Consider the following 24,174-nt stretch of genomic DNA (forward strand, 5'->3'; position numbering starts at 1 on the left):
CCAATTTAAACAATAGGTTATAAAGCAATTCTGCAATTTCACATTTGAGTTCCTTCAGAACTCTTGGGTGAATATCATCTGGTCCTGGTTTCATACTACAGTTAAATTTATCAATTTGTTCCAAAACCTCCTCTATTGGCACCTCAGTCTGGAACATTGCCTCAGCTTTGCACCTAAAAAGAATGACTTGTGTGTGGGAATCTCCCTCAATTCCTCTGCAATGGAGACTGGTGCAAAAAAATTCATTTAGCTTCTCTGCAACAGCCTTGTCAGTGGCCCCACTGATTGTCTGTCAGGCTTCCTGATTCTGATGTAATATAAAAAAAAATTGCTGTAAGTTTTTGTGTTTCTTTTGTTAGTTGCTCTTCAATTCTTTTTGGGCCTGTCTAATTATATTTTTGCACTTGACTTGCCCGAATTAAATCCTATTGAAGAAAACACAAAGGAGGACAGACGTCCAATTTTTAAAGGATCCCTTTTTGCCTCTAAATGCCTCTTTTGCTTTGTTGATAGTGGCATTGTTTTTTTAGTACTCTTACTATTTGGGGGGGGTATACATTTAATTTGACCCTCTATTATGGTGTTTTGAAAAAGTTTCCATGCTGCTTGCAGGCATTTCAATCATGCAACTGTTCCTTTTAATTTCTGTTTAACTTGCTTCCTCATTTGTGTATAGTTCCCCCTTTTTAAGTTAAATGCTACTGTGGGGGGCTTCTTTGGTATTTCTCCTCACACAAGGATGTTAAATTTAATTACATTATGGTTGCTATTACCAAGCGGTTCAGCTATATTTACTTATTGGACCAGATCCTGTGCACCATTTAGGACAAAATCAAGAATTGCCTCTCTCCTTGTGGGTTCTAGGATTAGCAGCTCCAAGAAGCAGTCATTAATAGTGTCTAGACACTATTTTGATATTTTATCTCAGCATCCCGTCCTGAGGTGACACGTGCCCAGTCAATATGGGGATCATTGAAATCCCCCATTATTATTGGGATTTCTGTTTTTGTAGCCTCTCTAATCTACCTCAGTATTTCATAATCACTATCACCATCCTGGTCAGGGGGTTTGTAGTATATTCCTACTGCTATACTCCTATTATTCAAGCATGGAATTTCTATCCACAGAGATTTTATGGTACAGTTTGATTCATTTAACATTTTTAATATATTTGACTCTGTGCTTTCTTTCACATATAGTGCCACTCCCTCACCAGCACGACCAACTCTGTCATTCCTACATATTTCGTACCCTGATATGACTGAGTCCCATTGGTTACCCCCATTCCACCAAGTTTATGTGATGTCTATTATATCAATATTAATACCAGCCACTCAAGTTCACCCATCTTACTATTTAGTATATTAGTATTTACTATGTAACTTTCAGTTCCCTACTCTTTTTAATTACTAGTTCACAGTACAGCAATAATTACTTGGCGTAATGCACAAAAATTCCAAATGTGTAAATCTCTACTCTATGTCCAATCAAATCCAAAAATCCATTGGCATATTCTCCATCTCAGCGGGGATCACACCTTTTGGAATGTGAGCTGCCTAAGTAAACAACTGAGACTCTGGAACACACTTTCCCATTCCTATTGTTATACCAGTGTTTGGAAGAAACATAACTCATATTTCTGGAGAGACAGAAGCAAAGGAGGGTGCATCAGATAGAGCCTTCTTGTGGTAATATGTTCTTCATCAAGGACATGCTTACATACACACACACACACACACACACACACGTAGACGTACCGAAGAACATAGCTGCAATTATTAAAATTATAAATGTTCTCCTATCATTCAGAAAATCTTTCAAGGTTGAAAGAAACCTCTAGATATCAGGAATGGGGGTTTTATCATTGACTTGAATGGGAGCAGAGTTAGGCATGTTTGAACTAGAGCACATGTTTTAGAAAAACATCCAATATCATAAGAATGGCCATACTGGGTAAGAGCAATGATACATCTAGCCCAGTTTCCTGTCTTCCAAAAGTAGCCAGTGCCAGACACTTCAGAGGGAATGAAGAGAACAGGCCAATTATCGAGTAAACTATCCCCTGCCTCCAGTCTCAGCTTCTGACAGTCATATGTTTAGGTACACGCAAAACATGTGGTTGCATCCCTGACCATCTTGGCTAATAGCTATTGATGAACCTATCCTTCATGAACTTATCTAATTCTTTTTTTAACCCAAGTAGACTTTTGACCTTCACAACATCTTCTGGCAACAAGTTCACAAGTTGACTGTGCATTGTGTTTTGAAGTACTTCCTTATGTTTGTAATTCTTGATTAAAAAATTTCCAATAGTGGAGAATCCACCAATACCCTTGGTAAATTGTTCCAATGGTTATATTATCCTCACTGTTTAAAAAAGTAGGCCTTATTTCGACTCTAAATTTGTCTAGCTTTAACTTCCAGCCACGTCATCTTGTTATACCTTTGTCTGCTAAACTGAAAAGTCCTCTATTATCAAATATTTGTTCCCGATGTATGTACTTCTAAACTGTGATCAAGTCACACATTAAACTCCTCTTTGATAAGGTAAATGTACTGAACTCCTTGAGCCTTTCACTATAAGACAGCTTTTCTAATTCTTTAATCATTTGCATTCTCTGTGGCTCTTCTCTAAACCCACTCCATTTTCCCAACATACTTCTTGAAGTATGAACACCAGAATTGGACATAATATTCCAGGAGAGGTCACATCAGTGGAAAATGCAGAAGTAATCTCTTCTACCTTTCTACTCCTACTCAAGATTCAGCTGTTTATACAGACAAGGATCACATTAGCCCTTTTGGCCACAGCGCTGCACTGGGAGCTCATGTTCAGCTGATTTTCCACCATGACCCCCAACTCGTGGCTTCCTGGGATAGAGTCCCCCCTCCTGTATGGGCTGCATTCTTTCTTCCTAGATATTTACAATGACTTTACATTTGGCAGTATTGAAACGCATACTGTTTGCTAGCACCCAGTTTACCAAGCTATCTGGATTGCTATGTATCAGTGACCTGTCCTCTTCATTATTTACCACTTCCCCAATCTTTGTGTCATCTGCAAACTTGATCAGCGATGATTTTATGTTTACTTCCAGAACATTGACAAAAACGTTAAATAGCATCAGCTGAAGAACTGATCCCTGCAGGACCCTTCTAGAAGCACACCCACTCAATGATTCCCCATTTACAATCACACTGTGAGACCTGTGAGCCAGTTCGTTTCTTAAATCAAAATATTATGTAGTACCAAGCCTTCTAGAAGCTTAAGCATATTACATTAACACTATTACCTTTATCAAGTAAATGTATATCAAAAAGATATCAAGTTAGCTTAACAAGATCGATTTTTTATTAACCAGTGTTGATTGATATTAATTATATTAACTTCCTTCAATTCATCAAGTCTCATATCAGCCATTGCATTATTTTGCCTGGGTTCAACATCAGGTTGACTTACAATTACCTGAGTCATCCCATTTACCCTTAATAAGTATTGACATAACATTAGCTTTTTTCCAGTCCTCTGTAACTTCTCCACTGCTCAAAGACTTATTAAAAATCCACATTAACTGTCCAAGGAGCTCCTTGGCTGGTTTATTTAAAATTCTTGTATGCAGATTATCCAAACCTGCTGAAAAAGTCTAACTTCAATAGTCACAGTTTAACATTCTCCAGAGTTACTGTTGTAATGTAAAGTATTTCATTATCTTCACAAGATATGAATACATCATTTAGCCTTTTCCCAAATACAGAACAGGTATTTATTGAACATGTCTGTGTTTTCTTCATTATTATTAACAATTCTATCATTTCCATCCAGTAATGGATGAATACCATTCCTTCTGTTCCTAATTACTTGAAAAAAAATATTTTTAACTCTGCCTGCCATAGATTTTGCCTTGTGTCCTTTTGCTTCCCTTGTCAAGTTTCTACAATTCCTAGCTTCTAACTTATATTCATTGCACTCAATTGCCTCCCCCCTAACCTTCTCTCCTTTATTTTTTAAAGAGGCTGCTTTCACTTCCCCCTCTAAGACAGGTTGCAGCTTTTGGGTCACCTAATATAGTGTTCTTAAACAGTTCACAATTATGCACATTTTTCTGTTTAAATTCTTTCTCACAGATGATTTGCTCACTTTTTTAATTTTTGTGAAATTGGCAGTTTTAAAGTAACAAATATATTAGTGATTTGGTCTTTATTTCTGTTTGCATATAACAAGTATAATCAAGCCTTGATCACTTGACCTAAGCAATCACTAATTTTTAGTTCTGTGATCAATTCCTCCATCTCTCAAGATGAGGCATGATATAGAACTCCCCATGCTGGATGCAACACCGTGGAAGGATGTACTATGTGTTAGGATGGCAATCATTATTTTAATAATTGTAGTTGTATTTTTAATATCTATCTTAGGGTTTTATACTGCCTCCAATCACCATGGGACCTGAGTGCCATTCACATAAAATCCACAAGAATAGCAAAGTCCCTAGGAGACTTTAATAGCATCTCTGGTACTTCTCTCTCTATGGAATTAAAACTCCTCTTGGGTTGGGGTGTTTGTTTTGTTTTGGGGCTTGACTACACTTGTGAGTTAGTACGCAATAAAGGAGCCCCGTGTGCACTAGCTCACTCCCTGTCCACACTGGCAAGGCACGTAGAGCACTCTGACTCCGCGGCTAGAGCACTCCTGGTACTCCACCTCGGAGAGAGGAATAATGTTTGCTGCGGCCCCACTAGAGTGCTGTGGCACCAGTGTGATCGAGGTGTTGCATTACTGCGCTCTGTTAGGCCCCCAGAAACATCCCACAATTCCCTTAAGTCAAATGGCCACTCTTGTCATTGTTTTGAATCGCTGCAGGAATGTGGAAGTGCCCTTTGAAAGCTCCGTTTCTGACATCTGGCTGCTTATCTGCTCCGAGACAAATCAATCATTACTGTGGAATGCTGTGTGTGAGAAAGGGGGGGGGGGGGTAGAGAGAGGGTCTGCTCTTGTCTGAACTTACAAGATAGCATGCTGACATGATGTCAGCCCCCCAAAAACCCACTCTCTCTCCCCCCACGTACACCCAACACACTCCCTGTCACAGTCGACCCCACCCTACCCCCCTTTGAAAAGCACGTTGCAATCACTTGCATGTGGGGATAGCTGCCCATAATGCACCACTCCCAATGCCACTGCAAGTGCCACAAATGTGGCCACGCCAGTGCGCTTTAAGCAGTCAGTGTGGACAGAGTGCAGCGTTTTCCCTACTGTGCTCTCTGAAGGCTGGTTTAACTCAAAGCGCTCTACATCTGCAAGTGTAGCCATGCCCTTTGAGTGTGAAGTGCCTTTCTTATGGTGGAAAGGCATTTTTCAGTGTGTCTTCCTACAAAGAGTGTCAAATTCTGCCATTTCATTTTATGCAAAATACAAAGACTTTTCTCAGATTTGCATGTGTGTGTAATAATGCAATGCTACAGACAATTTTAAACTAGACATAAAGTTTATATTTTGTGATGGGGCAAGGCCAGATGGATATAGGAAAGTAGTAAGAAACAGGTGTGTTAATCCCAGACTAAACAAATCCCTGTTACCATGGTAACCAAATGGCAGTTGCTCCAGGTTAATAAAGACATCGGGGGCTCATTAAGATCCTTCTAGAACGCAGTGGCGATAGCTAGGTTGATTGGGACACCTGAAGCCAATCAAGGGCTGGCTGGAACTAGTTAAAAGCCTCCCATTTAGTCAGTTAGGCATGCATGCCAGGAGCTGTAGGAGGAAACCGTGCTGCTGGAGAAACTGGGCAGTACGAACCCTATCAGGCACAAGGAAGGAGGCCCTGAGGTAAGGGTGAAGTAGATGTTGAGGAAGTGGGGGATGCTGTGGGGAAGTGGCTCAGGGAATTGCACTCATCCTGTTTCAAAAAGTCAGCTACCAATAGCTGCTACTACTAGGGTCCGTGGGCTGGAGCTTGGAGTAGAGGATAGGCCTGGGCTCCCCCCCTCCATGATTAATCACAGATACTGTGAGACAGAGAATGTGTGAGGGAGGGTTGCTACTTCCCACCTCCCTTGCTGGCTTATGATGAAAATGGCTCAGTAGGCTGTGACCCTTGCCTGTAGAGAGAGAAGTGCTATGTTGAGGGTCACAGTGAGCTTCTGAGGCTAGCGTAATCTGCCTGGAAGCGCAGCACCCACTGAGACAAGGTCAGAGCTTTGCCACAATTTCTAGTAGTCTAGAGAATTTATATTACAGTAAACCTTTACCACGGCCACTATATATTTTGCTAACTAATATGCAACTTACCATTATTATGTAGTGTCACTGACTCTGTGGTGCTAATTTTCAGGGCCTTATATATCATGACTCAGGAACCAGCTAAAATCTTTCATTAGTTTAAGTAATCACACTGAATTCCTGTTTATAACATATCTTGGTAGGTCTGCTACAGGAAAGGGATACTTATATAATCTTGGAAATAGGTTGCTGCTGCATTATACTGGAAATCGACTCATACCATAATGCACTAGGTGCCAACTCATAAAAAATTATGCTTTTTAATGACTACATAAAACCATGATGGAAAAAAAGAGTGAGAAACACCTCAAAATCAAAGATGATTTACAAGTTATGTTTTAGGAACTGTCTGAATTCTTACCATAGCAGGAAATCACTTAGTCAGACCATACGATAGCAAAAAGTGAGTAATTCAGAGCATACCACGGTAAGAAATGACTGAGACCACACTGAATTAAATAGCTTGCTACCTATCCAATTTCTTCCTGACATTATAATACATACAAACAGAACAGAAAGATGTGTTATTGCTTTGAGGAAGGCATTTTGGATAAGCCATTAGCCATTACAGTTAGTTTTTAGTAGTCTATCTTTTTAAATCTTATTGAGCAAATTCCATATTCAGCACATTCATGCAACCACATTGAAGTTTGTGCGTCTGTTAGCAGAATTTGACCCATGCTATTTAAGAGGATTCTATTATGTCACTATTACCAGATAGACTAGCTGTACTTTGACTCCTGTTCCCCATCCCCAGTTTCTCATTCAGCTGATTTTTAAAGACTGCAGGAGCTATTGTAGACCTTATGCAGAGAATCACGCCCATGGCTCCTGTTCACCTTCTAAAGCCGACAGCAGGTTGTGAGAATCTGAGATGAGCCACAAACAAGGAAAGCTAATAAAGAGAGCCAAATCAAAGTATGGAGTCAGGTAAGTAGTGAGAACTGACAGAGGCTAGGGAGACTATGCAGAGCCCCTGAACTTTGCCAGGATCCCTTGTGACAGATTCTCCTGAAGAAAGCACTGCTCTATCACTTCCCAGTGCCTTAAAATGTGTAGCTCTGCAGGGTATCCTGTTCCCTGCTTCCAATGCATCTTAAAAAATTTTAAATTGAGATGGGGGTGGAGGGAAACCAAAGGAGATTCAAACAAACCTTTTTAAGATGGAGTTAAAGAATGAGTCAGTAATTTATGGGATAAATACAAAACAAAACAAATGAGGTTAAACTTAAAAGAAACCAAATATGTGAAATGCACATTGAAGGCATTCAAAGAATCTTAACTCTGCCCTTGCTGTGACACTAGCTTCCCATCTTTCTTTCTATGCTCCTTCAGCAGCTACTTGGTAAGATGCATGATATTATAGATTCTCCTTTCTGCTGTGGTAGACTTGGCCTTTGTACACATAATGCAAGAGTAAAATGAGAATATGTATCCTAACTCCTATACTATTTGAATTAGCCAGCAACATGAGACAATATGGACATTCTGCACCTTATAAAAGCAATGTGTAGGATAACTGCTTGGAGACATGTGAAATTCTTCCCTGGCAGATAACTGTCATAATCTACCTTACACAAAGGTGGAAAATGTGGATAGTTTTTTCATCACCAATGAGGTCTCTCACTGTATTCCCAGTTATAGTGATAGTTTTAACTAAAATGATAACGTTACTCCTATACAAGGGGTGAAGCTGATTGTCAAACTTGATGTCATGGGCATAGGACACATTGGCAAGGATGTTTTGGGTTTCTTTATTATTATTTACTTCCTCTTTACAACAAGAGGGTTGAGGAGGGATCATGAAGTAGCATCAGGTGGGTTTCAGAGTGGTAGCCATGTTAGCCTGTATCATCAAAAACAACTAGTAGTTCTTGTGGCACCTTAGAGACAAACAAATGTATTTGGGCATAAGCTTTCGTGGGCTAAAACCCCCTTCATCAGATGCATGGAATGGAAAATACAGTAGGCAGGTATGAATACACAGCACGTGAAAAGATGGGAGTTGCCTTACCAAATGGTGGGTCTAACGAGCCAATTCAATTAAGGTGGAAGTGAGCTATTTTCAACAGTTGACAAGAAGGGGTGAATACCAAGGGAGGAAAAAATCACTTTTGTAGTGCTAATGAGGGCAATGTAATCAAGGTGGCCCATTTCAAACAGTTGACAAGAAGGTGAGAGTATCAGCAGGGGGAAATTAGTTTTTGTAGTGACCCATCCATTCCCAGGCTTTATTCAGACCTAATTTGATGGTGTCCAGTTTGCAAAATAATTCCATTTTCTCATTGGAGTCTGTTTTTGAAGATTTTTGTTGAAGAATTGCCACTTTTAAGTCTTATTGAGAGTCCAGGGAGATTGACGTGTTCTCCTACTGGTTTTTGAATGTTATAATTCTTGATGTCTGATTTGTGTCAATTTATTCTTTTGCATAGCAACTGTCCAGTTTGGCCAATGTACATGGCAGAGGGGCATTTCTGGCACATAATGGCATATATCACATTGGCAGGGTGGGTGCATCACAGTCTATTTCCAGTAATTGCAGGAGAAGGAAGCACTGGTGGACCTAACTTCTGCTTTTTTTCTTTCTTGCTGTTTCTACAAATATTTTCCTGTGAAGAAAAGTGACTCATTCCATTCTGTGCTGATATCTAGCTGGTGACTAGAACAAGGGGACTAGGAGTTAGAACTTTGAGCTCTATTCTCAGATTTCCTACTTCCAGGTTGTGTCCTCCAGGCAAATCACTTAGGGTACCTCTTTGCTACACATATAACTAAGGTGATGGGTACCCAGCTGTGAGCAGCTGGACTAGCCTAGCCCAGGTGTGAGCAGCCACAATACAAAGCCACACATGAGTTACTGTGTTCTCTCACTGATGCTGCCCTCACCCATGTGTGTTGCTAAGACTTCAGGGGTCAGAGATCCTGGTTCTTTGTGCTGCAGTAAGCAGATAGGCCTCTCTATGATCCTTTCCCTGTGAATTGTGGGAGAACTTGTCTGTCCTTCAGAGCACATGGGGAGAAACTGTAAGAAGACATTGAAGACTATCAGCACTTGAGTGGTTGAGCCCAATGGCTCTCAACCTTTCCAGACTAGTATCAGAGGGGTAGCCGTGTTAGTCTGAATCTGTAAAAAGCAACAGAGGATCCTGTGGCACCTTTAAGACTAACAGAAGTATTGGGAGCGTAAGCTTTCGTGGGTAAGAACCTCAATTCTTCAGATGCAAGAAGTGAGGTTCTTACCCACGAAAGCCTATGCTCCCAATACTTCTGTTAGTCTTAAAGGTGCCACAGGACCCGCTGTTGCTCTTTCCAGACTAGTGAATCCCTTTCAGGAATCTGATTTGACTTTCATCTCACTTAAAAACTACTTGCTTACAAAATCAGACTAAAAATACAAAAAAGTGTCATAGCAGACTATTACTGAAAATTGTTTACTTTCTCATTTTTACCATATAATTATAAAATAAATAAATGGGAATATAAATACTGCACTTACATTTCAACATATAGTATATAGAACAATATAAACAAGTCATTGTCTGTATGGAATTATAGTTTATACTGACTTTGCTTGTGTTTTTTAGTATAGCCTGTTGTAAAACTGGGCATATATCTAGATGAGTTGATGTAAACCCTGGAAGGCCCCTGAGTACCCCTGGTTGAGAACCACTGGCTTAGCCTGTGTCCTCTCTGCAAAGTGGACAGGTTACCAAATAAGAGCCAGAGTAAACTCTGCAATGAAAATATCCCCGTAAACTCTTGACACACTAAAATGGTTAGACTAACACAATATTATAATAGTGTGTGTACAAAAGGCTTAATTAATTAGGGATTGATGGTGATTTGGACTAGATACCTGTACAAAGGAGTGACAGCTCCCTTATGCTCCATAGAGTTGGTTACTCAGGCCTCGTCTACACTACAGGGCTAAGTCGATCTAAGTTATGCTATTCCAGCTACGTGAATAATGTAGCTGGAGTCGACGTAGCATAGGTCAACTTACTGCGGTGTCTACACTGTGCTGTGTTGAATGGAGACATTTTCCCATTGACTTACCTTAGTCTTCTCATTCTGATGGAGTACCAAAGTGGACCTGAGAGTTCTCTGCAGTCAATTTAGCAGGTCTTCACTAGACTTGCCAAATCGACCCCCGCTGCATTAATCACAGCAGCGTCAATCCGCGGTAAGTGTAGACATGGCCTCAGACCTTGGGTACAGGCATATAGAAGTAAGTGGAGCTAATCTCCCATTTACTCCCTCCTCTAGCTGGCAGAGAGGAGAGGGGAATAGGCAGAGACTTGGTTCCACCCCCACCTCATTGCTGGCCAAAGTAGATGAGCCAACGAAGGGATAAAATACTAGCTTGCTGCTACTGTAGAGAACAGTAAATTACTAGTCTCAGTAGCAAACAGGTAAGAAATTGTGACTCAGAAGTGTATCAGTGTCACAATGCCACCCAAGGCTGCTCCTGGGATGGTGCAACTTATGTACCAACCCCTTACTCAGGGCTGTGTATAAAAGGCAAAACCTTAATGTTTAGAAAACGTTGAAATGCTCAGATAACAGATGTTGTGTAAGTGCAGAGTGTTGCTGTTTAACCCTCCTGACACTGCCAACTTCCATTTCTAGCTGTACCTCAGTACATGATTTACCTCCAGAACATTTTCCTGGTTCGGGTCCAAAATAAACTCAAAGGTCTCGTTCCATACAGGGTTCACATTATTGTTGAAGTGTTTCGTTCTCTTTCTGCAGTCAGGTGCTGAGGGGATGAACAGCTCCACATATGGATCTGGAGTGTCAACTGTAGAGTACCAAACAGAGGGTAACATTAGTTAGAACTTGTGTTTGGATAGGATTATCCAAAACAAATTTAGGAAAGGACAAATGCATTGTAAGTCCTCTCATTATACACAGTAGTAAAAGAAAGGTACATGGCTTGATCTTGCTCCCCTAAAGATCAAAGTAGTGATGCCACTGATGTTAATGGGAATAGGAGTAGGCCTTGACTGAGAGAATGATACTGTGAGTAAAGGTACATATTTATTGAAAAAATGCTCCAATGTTATTGTAGTTATTAAAGAAGCATCCCCTGATATCTCACAAACACAAACACACACACACACACACACACAATAGCAACACTATCTGGTATCACAGTTGCAGCAAAGATCGATACCCAATGAAAGGGTCTTCAATTACAAATTAAAGATAGATATTTTGGATTCAGGAGAGTCTACCAAAGGTTTTGCAGAATTAAGGAATACAGTAATGAGCCATTTATGTACTTCCTGATCCTGTAAGGATATCCACATGGGCACATCCCTGAGTGGAAACACTGAAATCACTGGGGCTCTGTCCTGGCACAAGGGTCCACCCTTATGAATATCACTATAGGACTTGGGCCTTATTTACATATTCCATTTAAATTGTGGATGTGTAGAGGAATAGCTGAAATTCTAACTATTCCATCTGTATCCAGTTCAGAGTATGAGTGATGGGGAAAATGTGGCCTTAAGAGTCTTAATTAAGTTGCTTTAACTATTACCATTTTATTACTAAAAGCAAAAGCCTTGCTAAATCCCATTTGCCCACCCTTTGAAGACAAATAGTGTTTTTTGGACAGGAGAAGTAAATAACTAGTTTTTAACCATCATCATCATCATCTGCTCAGAAGCGTGGATAGGTAAATTTTGTAACTAGGATAAAATTGCCATGACATTGCATTTTTAAAAGATAAAAGAGCATTTTGATGATAGATATTTTCTTATATCAGCTTTAAAGGAGAGGATGTCAGATGTACAAGATAAGTGAAGAGAGCAGATCTGATACATATAGTAGGTAATGGACTACAGTAAGTATACATTTTATTGGTAGAAAAGTTGTACCAGTCGTTGATCAGTTTTTTATTTAATTCAACCTATTCAGTCCATTTTTCTTCAAACAGTTATCTAATACAGTCAGTAATTTGTTCTATTTATCTTAACTTTATTAACAACCAAATTTTTACCATACATATCTGGTTTTGCAGCACTAGTTCTCTGATCCTGCAAAGGGATCTGCTAGCCTAGACCTTTATGTTCACCAATCCCTTTGATTTCAGTGGGAGTCTTCGTAGGAATTTGGATCTGTGCTGGGACATCCCACTGCAGGATCAGGGTAATACTGCTGAAATACATGTGCATGCTGGTACAAGGAATTCTCTCCAATATCTTCTTGGCTTATCAGAAGTTAAAGTCATTTGGTCCGATGTCAGAAAACTGATACACATCTTCAGAGGATCATGTCTTCAGAGGTTGTTTTCTGCTTTTGCCCAACAGCCTATTTCATGCAGTTAAACATGTGCAGTCATCACAAACAATGACCATTTTCTTAAGGATCTCTCTTAGTCAAAACAATTACACTGCATTTTAGCTACATGTGTTCTCATGAGAGTACACTCTTTCATCAAAGCCAAAACGTATCGGGTAGACATGTTGATTTCAACAATGCTTTTGACAGGAAGGTTTCTGAGGTCCAGGCATCTCTGGTCACTTCTGACCGGAGAAAAAGAGACAAATTGAAAACTTGATCTTTCAAACAGAAAATGGACATTTCAACACAATTCTGTTCTGCAAAAATATTTGTACAGTTTTGATTTTGTTCGAATGTGGAACGAAAACAAATTTCAAAACCACAGAAGTTATCATGGAATTTTTGTCCTCCAGCCACCTCTAATGCAGACCCAAGCCAAGCTTCAACACAGCCTCTCAGTGTACTATTCAAAGACAAATAATTGGGGAGTGACAGAACAGCTATAGATTCTGAAATATTTTCGAAGATATCCTTTGCCCATTGGAGATGTGGAATAATATGCATGTACAATAGGGTGAGTTAAATACTGACCATGCTTTTTTCTAATTAGCGTGACTTGAGGGACTGTACCAGAAATCCAATTCCTTCAATGCATTTTATTTATTAATTGCAAAATTCATAGAAAAAAAACACTTTTAGCTTCCTGTCTATTTTATGGTGAACAGATCTTACTGTGTCAGATTTTTCATGGCAAACTATGATACACCAGAAGAACTTTTTACTGCTTAGAAAATAAGGAGGGTTTTGCAATATTGTGTGTGTGCGAGAGAGAGAGAGAACTTGTAGGATTTGGCAGCCTACATTCCACTCTGCACAATATTTATAGAACTATTTAAAAACCAAGGAAAGCATGGGCAGTCCTTTAAGATATGTCTATACTGCAATGTATATCCAGGATTAGCAGAACTCAAGTTAACAGACACTGCATTTGATAACCTAGGGCTTGAGCGTCTACGCTCCTTAGTAACCCCAGGCCATGAATTGTTGAAGCCTGGGTCCCAACCTGGGTCTCCAGCATCTATACTGCATTATGTGGGCCCAAATCTAACCCTCATAGCTCAGACTTCCTAATGGCCTCCCAAAATGTGACCACTATAGCCCTTTGCCCATGGTGCAGTGTGGGAAAACTTGTCTGTCCAAAGTACAGAAAGTCAGTGTGTGGGATTACTTTTGGCAGACTCCAAGAGCATGAGTCCAGTGGGGATGCATCCACACTGCAAAGAAATAGGGCTTGTACCCTGAGTTTGAACTCAGGCTCCAGCCTACCCGCCCCCTTTTGTCTACAAGCAGATTGTGCTAACTCATGGCTTGGATCCAGAATCCCAGGCCCCTCAGTGGAGGAGGATCCAAGCCTGAGTCAAGACAGTCAAATTCCTATCTACTCCAACTTAAAAAAAAAAAAAAAAAAAAAAACTCAACATGACTACTGGCCAACTTAGACTGTGTATTTTAGCTCCTTGGATGAAAAGTAAATCTGCTTTAATGCTATGCAGACCTCCTTCCTGACATCTGGAAATTGAAATGCTGGATTTTGAATATCCTAACACTAACTACTGCAGACCTCTTGGTGCCAAAGGACTAAACTTCTACACATCAGCTTGGTTTTGAACCAAGCTACTTTTGCCATGCTAAGTCAGTCTGTTGAAGCAGAAACTAATGCATTTTGCAGCTAAACTTAAAAGCAGTTACTGTATGACTGGGAGGAAAAATATTTAATTAGCTCAAAATCTCAACAACAAACAAAACTTTCTTCCAACTGTGTAACAAAAATACCTCAGGCCAAGAGTTTCTCAATTGCCCTTTCATGTTTGAAAGTTTACTTTGCAGTCTTTTCAATTGAGAAAATGAAAGTCTATTCCTTTAAGAATTTTATCTGCAGCTGGAAAGCAAAAATACAGGGAGCTTTTATGTGTTGATTAAGAGGAAGTTACTCACACTGTGCAGTAACAATGGTTCTTTGAGATGAGCATCTCTATGGGTGCTCCACTGTAGATGCATGTGCATTCCTGTGCTTCTGATCAGAGATCTTTGGTAGCAGTGTCTGTTCAGCCTTCACATGCACTCTCCCTTTCTCGTGCTTGAGGCTAATTAGTGCTGCGCAAGCGAACCACCTTCAGATCCTTCTCTACCACAGAGTCCCTATCAATAACTTTGAAATAGAAGGGAGAGCAGGTTATGGAGCACCCATAGGGACACCCATCTCAAGGAACCATCATTACTGCATCATTACTGCACAAGGTGAGTAACTTCCTCTTCTTCTTTGAGTAGTGTTCCTATGGGTGCTCCGTTATAGGTGACTCCAGAGCAGTATCCCTAATGGGAGGTTGGGGCTTTGGAGTCAAGTCTGTTATGGATGATGATACCGCAGAGCCGAAACTAGCATTGGAAGCATAGTCTCCAGTGATGGCATAGGGTTCTGTGAGGGTATATGCAAATGCCCAAGATGGCTGCTCTGCAGATTTCCAAGACAGGGACATTCCTGAGGAAGGCGACAAAGGAGGAAACTAACCTTGTGGAGTGTGTGCAAATTCCAGGTAAAGGTACTATATTGCGAACATGAAAACAGGGCTAAATACAGTTCAAGACCCATCTGGAGAGTCACTGGGCTGATATTGCTGTGCCTTTAGACCTTTCTGCAATGGAAAGAAAGAGCTTAGGAGATTTCCTAGTAGTCTTTGTCCTGTCCAGGTAGAAGGCTAGGGCTCTCCTAACATCTAGCATGTGCAGTATGGCCTCTCTGTTAACATGGTGAGGCTTAGTTGGGAGGGGATTTGGTTGGTTCATGTGAAAAGATGAGGCCACTTTAGGAATAAACTTTGGGAATAGCCAGATAGTAACCTTGTTGTGAAAGAATACTGTAAAGCAGGGTGTGCCATAAGTGCTGCTATTTCCCCTATTCTCCTCACCGAGATGACCACCAGAAATGCTATCTTTGTTCACAGGTGTGTAAGAAAACAAGTAGCCATTGGTTCAAAGGGTGATCTAGTCTGGCTCTTAAAAACTAGTTTTAGGTTCCATGTTGGAGTAGGGCATCTGGGTGGGGAAAGGAGGTTTGTTATGCCCTTAAGGAATCTCTTTGTAGTTGGGTATGAGAAAACTGAGTATCCCTCTACCTGTTGATGGTACCACTACGGCCACCAGATGTAGCTTGAGTGAACTGAGGTATAGCCCTGTCTTCTTGAGAGCCAATATGTATTCTAAAACCACCAGGAGAATAGCAGATGTAGGGATAATGTGCACCAAACCTTTTCCACTTTTGTAGTTAAATATGACGGGTAACCAATTTCCTACTGTGTAGTAACACTTCCTGTACCTCCTGGGAGCAGGAGCACTCTATGCATTGGAACTACAAAGAAGCCAAGCCTTGAGCTGGAGTATCTGCAGACTGAGATGGAGAGTGTGTTGTTCTTTCTGCGAGAGGAGGTAAGGAGTGGGTTGAAGAGGGATTGGTGGACATATCGTCATCTGTCTCACTCAGGTGGGAGCAATCAGTATGACGTTTGCTTTTTCTCTTTATTTTCAACAGGACCTTCAACAAGAGAGGGAACTGGGAATGGCGTAAAGAAGGCCCTTGTCCTATGGAAGAAGGAGACCGTCCCCTAATGAGTGCTGTCCAAAGCCAGCCCTGGAGCAATAATGCGGGCATTTCTTGTTCAGGTAAGTAGCGAACAAGTTTGTCGGTGTCCTCCATTGACAAAATATGCTACGAAGTACTGTGGGGTTCACTTCCCACTCATGGTCATGTGAAAACTGCCTGCTGTTGTGTTCGGTACTAATGATAGGTAGGCTGCCGATATTAGAACAATGCCCCAGTTCCAGAGCTTTAGCACTTTTGCGCAGAAGTAGGATGATCTGGTGCCTCCCTGATGATTTATGTAGCACACAATGTTCTCTGTCATGACCTTCATGTGTGTACCTCTGAGCAGTGAACACAAGCGTTCCTGACCACCCTGAGTTCGACAACGTTGATGTGAAGAGTCACCTCAGAGGACTACCATTTGCCCTGAGTCATGAGGTTGTTGAGGTGTGCAGCACAACCCATGAGAGATGTGTCTGTAGTGAGAAGTAATGTCAAGGGAGGGCTGAGTGAACAGGACCCCTGTGCAAACATTTACCGGGTCTTTGACCCTGGAAGGCATCGAGAGAGAGTTGTCAAACCTGTCTTTTTTTGGCCTATAAACAGAGCTGAACCATGTCTGCAGACACCTTATCTATAGTTTGGCATGAAATATTACAAACATACCAGCCACCATGTGCTGCAGAAGCTGGAGGAACATCTGGCCAATGTTTGAGGGCTAGCTTGAACTGTCTCTATAAGTGTGGACAGGCTGTGAAATCTGTGTTGTGGAAGGAACGCCCTCACTTGCAGTGAGTCGAGATTGACCCCTATGAACTCCAAACATTGCAGTGGAGTTAAGGTTGACTTTTGGACGTTAATTTGCAGGTCCAGGTTCGTGAATAACCTCCTCCTCTAGTCCCACCTCCTACTCCTCCAGGATCTCCTCAAGAGGTTCTGAGGCTCCACAGTATATAATGCTGCCCACGTATCCCAACAGGGCCACAGCTTGGCTGACCCCATGGTTAGTCATACCACAGGGGCTGAGGTCCAGACTGAGGGTATGACTGGGAAGGCCCAGGTTGGTAGCGGGAGGAAGCATAGTGAGTGATGGGAGATGACCTCCTGGCCATTATCCGACTCTCCAGTGGAAAATGGTGGAGCCGATACAGATGTGCATGGATCAGTGCTGGTGGTCATTTTGGAGTTCAAGATGTGCCCAGTACTGAGGCCCTGGTACCAATTAGATGAGACTCGATACCTTAGATACTGTGAGGTCCTTAGAGAACCTAAATTCCTATTGTGCCACAGTATTTGGTACCCTTAGTGGTTGCTGTTATTGAGTTGGCGGTACTGAGGGAGCTCGCAATCTTGGCTGCATCGAGCGCTCTGATGATGGTTGCCTCTTCCCAGAGGAGGCACAATCTCCACACCTGTCCGTGACTGGCGTCATCATTAATTTGGTGCCTGTGCCCAGGGGGTCCTTAGGCATACCAGCAGTATCTGTCACACTGGACCCACACAATCTGTGGGTATCATGTTTAGATGCCTTCAATGCTGTTGGTACCAAAGAGATCGAATGTGCCAGGGACCTCCTCTCACTGGTTCAGGGCTCACTATGAAGGCTTGAGGGTCTCTTTTTGGAGGTCTTCCGGGCATCTGAGGATTTCTTCCTTGGTTCACTGGAAGGCTATGGAGAAGATTTGTGTGGCCTGTAAGACTCTGGGCACAGTCAGATACAGGCCAGAGAGCACCCTCCATAAGGAGCACCTTTAGCTTCAGTTCCTGTTTTTTTGGGGATCTGGTAACAGACACAGCAGGAATGCCCATCCATTACCAGAATGGACTCCTTGCAGGAGAGACACCTCTTAAACCCAGGCGACCTGGAAATTCCCCTTACTGGGGGCATTTCACAGTATGGGGGCAGAGAGAAGGGTAAAACAAATAACGTTTGTTTGGTTTTAACAGGAAAGAAAAGAACTAAAGGAAACGCTATGAGAACTAAGAAGAAAACACTAGAACTAGCGAAGAATGAATTTCGAGAGAGTAAAGTATCCGTGAATGGACTGCTAATGGCTCCATCTCTAGCCTGGGGCAATTGAGAAGGAATTGGGGGTAGTCTGCCCCTGCTGTGCTTATTAGCCTTGAGGCAGAGCACGAGGAGGTGAGAGCGCATGTGCAGGGCGAACAGACACTGCTACCAAAGATCTCCAATCAGAAACACAGGGACACAAATATACCTACAGTGGAGCACCCATAAGGACACTACTCGAAGAAAATACTGATGTAAATTATGCAATAGCAATCAAAAGCCTAGATCTGTTATTTCTTGGGGAGACAGAGACCAAAGACGTATTACAAGCTATTTCACATATAACACAGTAATATTTGATTTTGTTTGTATTTCAAAATGTTAAAGTTGCCAAATTTCATAGGCAATAAAAAAAACCCTTTAATTCAGTGGAAAAGTAATAATGATCTGAACATTTCAATTTGAAAGTACAGTTTAAAAGAGAAACATTAGGAAATGGTTCAAGGGTCAAATACTGTTAATCTAAAATAGCTTCACCATCACTGCAGGAGCAATAAGTGCATAACATATTAAAGATGCAACATTGTCTTGGAATTGTTCCGAGTCTCTTTTACACAATATATTAACCAGACTGTCTGAAAGAGCAACCAAATGTTTTTCAAGAGAAACAATGTAGAACAGTTCATTCATATTTTTCCTGTGGGCTTACTTTTCTGAAATAGTTATCTTTGTTGTGTAGGAAGGTTCCTCTTGTGAATAAGGCATCATACTATTCTTAACTTTGCCACAGGCTTCCTACCTTACTTTAGGCAAGTGATTTAATCTTTCTGTAGTTCATTGATGCCATTCATCCCACCTGACCCATCAGCCACCTCACTGTACCTTCCCCTTGGATTGAATTCCTGGCAGGCAGACTTCATGCATGAATTCTGTCCACTGATCAGAACTGCCCTTTGACATACCTGGCTCCTGGGCATTACAGTTATGTGGGGTAGATTGAGTTAAGCTAGCTTGTTTAAGCTAACTCAATTTGGGCAGGAGGGAGGGCACAGCTTTTTCCTAGTCAGATGGGAACTTGGATGCCAGAGTGAAAGGAGTCCTGAAGGACACATGGGATATGTGGAATCTATACGTGTCACAGAAAGATTACTAACGGGTGTCATACCAGGGAGAAGGGAGTTTATCAACAGTCTTGCTGAGTCCGGCTTAACTGCCTGAGTTTCTTGGCTCTTATGGCAAAGATGTTTGTTTACACATGTAATTAAATATGAAAACAAAACTTTATATTCAAGACTTGTTTTGATGCAAGTCTATTACTTTCCATTTTCTTTTAATTAAAAAGACATGGAGCCTATATATTATTTCAAAATGTCAACTCCTTGGGTCAGGCCAATGTCTTTCAACATGCTCTGTACACTGCCAAAAGCCCTTCCAGCACTCAGTGAACAGTGATAGTCTAAATGACTCTGTGGACATTCATGCACAGTGCTTTTAGCATTAATGACTGGTCAATATACACCTATTTTTTATATCTCCCATTGGGCACTGGATGTCCTCAAGGCCAAATGCCACTCTAGTGGAGCAAGTCTAACAGTTGTACCACTAACCACCCTAAAGGCACGTTCCTGGCTCTGAACTCCACAACTGGCCTTGAACCATTTTAGCCTCATTCATGAATCTAGTCTCTGCATGCTACAGAACCGAAGCTGTGAAAGTATGGATGGCACGATTCCAGATCTGAGCAGAATACTACATATCACAAGGGTCAGCTGATTACCAAATCTGATGGTTGCATCACTCACCTACATGAGACAGGCCCCAAGACACGTTTTGATTGTGCAATGCAGAGATGAGTTGATTTCTTATCTGTGAAACAATCTAAATTAATAGTTAACTAACCAGAGACTTTATTGATTCTTTGCATTTTTGTACTACCTTTCATCTGAAAACAGTTTACAAACTAACATTCATTAATCACAAGACTCCTGTAAGGTAGGTATTACTATATTTCTAATTTACATATAGAAAAAAATTGAACCAAGGAAAGCTTAAGTGACTTGCCGAAGGCATGACAACAAGTCTATGACAGAACCATATTAAGGACTGAGGGAGTTCAACACCATTCCAGATCAGACACCAGTAAGAAGTGATCATATTAGCTAGCTTTCAACGGTTCACTGAACTGCTACATTTTTCTAGGGGCCGCCCTCTCATGTACCAGAATCTCAGCTTTCATTAAAAAAATTAAGTCTCTAGTTCTTATGCAAAAATAAGCTAAAAATATGAACAGAGGTAATGGTGTCTGCTTGAAGAGCTCAAACATATAAACTTCCCCAGTTCATCTCAATAGATTGTTAACACTGAAGTTGAATGATGGCACCTTCAGTGTTAAAGATTTCACTGCTGATGTATGCACAAAAAGGATGGGGATAAACAGATTATGAAAATATCCTGCTCAACCCAGAATCTTGCTGTGGTAAATAGAAATAAAGTGTCACTCTTGAATTCTTTCTGTATTAATCCATCCATTAACGTGTGTAACTCTCAGGAAGATTACTTAGATTCCTGGGGCTCTGTCCCTGGTAGGAAGGGGGAGCCAAGGCAAACTCAGTCTGCCTAGCAACCAATAGGGAATGAGATGCCCCTCCCAGGGAGTTCAGGAAAGGGAAGAAGCCATTTTTGAGTCAGTCTGGAGCCAGCCAGGGCAGGACTGGCTGTGTGGGGAGCTGATGAGTCCCAAGCCTGCATGCAGGGTTCCCGCTGAGAACTGGCCTCTAGGGACCTGAAAGCAAGATCCCTCAGCTGGGCTTTTCCCTCTCCACTGATGACTCCCAGTTTGTAGAGTTTTTCTGGGAAACTTCCCCAGCCAGGCCGAGTTAGCCCTCCAGCTCCCTAGGTGTAGAGTTACCATATTTCCACAATCAAAAAAGAGAACACTGGGGGGGAAGCCCTGCCCTAGCCCCGTCCCCCTCCCGCCCCCATCCACTCCCACCCCCTGACTGCCCCCCTCAGAACCCCAACCCCCCCTGCTTCTTGTCCCCTGACTGCCCCCTGCTGAGAACCCCCCACCCTAACTGCCCCCCTAGCACCCTACCTGTCCCTTGACTGCCCCGACCCTTATCCACTCACATGGGTGGCAGGATTGTAGAAATTTTAGTGGTGCCCAGAACCCCGCCCCCCCACCTGCCTAAGGCTCTGGGAGGGGGGTTGTGTTGGGGGGAAGAGGTCTGGGGTGCAGGAGGGATGCAGGGTGCAGGCTCTGGGATAGAGTTTGGGTGCTGGGTGCAGGCTCCGGGCTGGGGCAGGGGGTTGGTGTGCAGGAGGGGGTGAGGGGTGCAGGCTCTGGGATGGAGTTTGGGGGTGGGAGGCAGTGCAAAGGGAGGGTGTGCAGGATTTGGGAGGGAGTTTGAGGGCAGGAGGGGATGTGTGGGAAGGGGGAGGGGGGTTGGGAGGGAGTTTGGGGATAGGAGGGGATGCAGGGATGAGGGCTCTGGGTCTGAGGATGAGGTGTTCATGATGCAGGAGAGGGCTCAGGGATGGAGCAGAGGATTAGGGTGTGGGGGGATGAGGGCTCTGGCTGGGGCTGGGGATGAGGGGTTCATGATACAGGAGGAGGCTCAGGCTGGGGCAGAGGATTAGGGTGCGGGGGGATGAGGGCTGGGGCTGAGGGGTTTGGGGCATTGGAGAGGCTCAGGGCTAGGGTGGAAGGGCAGGGTAAGGGCATTACCCTGTCTTCCCATTAGTGGATGGGGGACGCTAGGATCCGGGGGCAGCAGACAGCAGTTGCTGGCTCTGGCAGTACAAGCAGGCAAGGGAGAGGCAGGCAGGGAGGGGGAGGCCCACGGGGAGGGGGGAGCGTGCGGGGGGGGTGACAGTTGGAGGCCAGGGACCCATCCAACACTCCCCCGCTCCCTGACTGCCCCCCCGGACTCCCCTTACCATTCTGGCTCCACGTGTAGGCAAAACATGCTGCCCGGTGGGTCAGTTTGTGTGTTACACAGGGCTGCAGACAGAGGGAGGGGGGAGCAGGGGAGGCCTCTGGCTGCTGGAGGCCAATGGTCACTCTTGTGTTCTTCTCCTTGTTCTGCTGCATCCATTGAAGAGGGGCATGGTCGGTCACGAGGACAAATCTACGCCCGAGCAGGTAGTAGCGCAATGTTTCCATAGCCCATTTTACAGCGAGGCATTCTCTCTCCACCACTGCATATTTTTATTCCCTTGGAAGGAGTTTCCGACTGAGGTATAGAATTGGGTGTTCCTCCTCCCTGACCATCTGTGATAGAACGGCCCCCAACCCTACTTCCGATGCATCCGTCTGCAGGATAAACTCCTTGGCGAAATCAGGGGCTATCAGTACGGGGTTACTGCAGAGGGCAGTCCGTAGGTTTGTGAATGCTTCCTCTGCTGCGTCAGACCATCTCACCAGATCAGGTCCACGGGCTCTCACTAGGTCTGTTAGGGGGCTTGCCCTTGTGGCAAAGTGGGGGATAAATCGTCGGTAATACCCCACCACACCTAGGAACGCCCATTCTTGTTTCTTGCGACTTGGTCGGGGCCAATTTTGGATGGCCTCTAACTTGTTCACTTGTGGTTTTACCAAACCTTTTCCCACAATGTAACCAAGATATTTGGCCTCCGTAAACCCTACAGTGCACTTGGCAGGGTTTGCTGTAAGGCCAGCTCACCTGAAGGTATCGAGGACTGTCTCCACCTTCTCCACGTGGGTTTCCCAGTCTGGGGTATGAATGACCACATCGTCCAAGTAGGCAGCAGCATAACTTATGCGGGGGTAGTAGCTTGTCCATGAGGCGCTGGAAGGTAGCTGGGGCCCCATGTAGTCCAAAAGGGAGGACAGTATTGGAAAAGACCCTCTGGTGTAGAGAACGCAGTCTTTTCCTTTGCGTCTTCTGCAAGGGGAATCTGCCAGTACCCCTTTGTCAAGTCTAGGGTAGTCAAGTACCGGGCATTACCCAGACAATCCACTAGCTCATCTATGTGAGGTATGGGGTACGCGTCGAACTGGGATACTTTGTTTAGTCGCCGGAAGTCGTTGCAAAATCTTGTGGTGCCATCAGGTTTGAGCACCAGCATGATTGGGCTGGACCACTGACTGTGGGATTCTTCGATGATCCCCAACTCCAGCATTTTTTTTTTTTACTTCTGCTTTTATTTCCTCCCTTTTGGCTGCTGGCACCTGATAGAGCCTCATTGTTACTCTGGCCCCAGGGTTCGTGACGATGTGTGATATATCTCGGTTGCTCGACCCAGTTTTGTCGAGAACACATCTTGGCTCCAGAAGATCATTTCAGACACCTCATTCTTCTGGTCGGTGTTAAATCGGGAGACACTCTCACCTGTTTGGAAGGCTTGTTTTCCTGGGTTAGGTCTTCTGCCTTGTCCCGTCCAAAATTTCCTCTCCCGGGGCTAATCTGCCCAAGATCTAGTGGCTCAGTCTCTGTTGCCTCTACTGGTTCAGAAGTATTAGGGTGGGGGGCAGACTCAGGTGCTTCTCTCTCCTGCGTGGCCTTCTTTTCAGCTGCGTGGGTCCGCCTACCTACAAGAGCGACCCTCTGGCTTTGGGTCAGTATACGGGTTCCCAAGGCCTTAGCTGCCCTTCTTTTCCTTTTTGTCTTTCTACCCTGTCTGGGAGTGGAGAACAAATGTGGGGATACTTCAGAGAAGATTGTCAACCCCCAATCTGCTGTGGATGCCTCACCAATTTTAGGGTCCCCATCTTTCTCCAATCCCCCTACTGGGAGTAAGTTTCCAAACCCTGGGAAGTCCCTCCCTATGAGCACTGGGTATGGGAGTTTAGGGACTACACCTGCTGCTACCTCAGTAGTGTTCCCTTGGATCTCGATTTTTACTGGGATGGTGGGGTAGTAACTAACTGTCCCATGGACACGTTACCCCCGTACATTTAGCCTGCAGCAGGTGACTACGCTTCACAAGCTT

At 43.3% G+C, this 24,174-nt stretch overlaps 1 protein-coding gene across 6 annotated transcripts in view; it reads right to left on the reverse strand.

Moving 5' to 3' along the window:
* Positions 1-24,174, reverse strand: part of PLA2G4A (phospholipase A2 group IVA) — a 151,864-nt gene that overhangs the window by 76,212 nt on the left and 51,478 nt on the right. For all 6 annotated transcript variants that reach the window (XM_065554454.1, XM_065554450.1, XM_065554451.1 and 3 more), the window contains one exon: positions 10,933-11,081. In XM_065554454.1, the coding sequence (XP_065410526.1) occupies positions 10,933-11,081 (149 nt within the window). The remainder of the gene's footprint in view (positions 1-10,932; positions 11,082-24,174) is intronic.

This window comes from Chrysemys picta, chromosome 8 (assembly GCF_011386835.1).
Source record: "Chrysemys picta bellii isolate R12L10 chromosome 8, ASM1138683v2, whole genome shotgun sequence".
NCBI lineage: Eukaryota > Metazoa > Chordata > Testudines > Emydidae > Chrysemys > Chrysemys picta.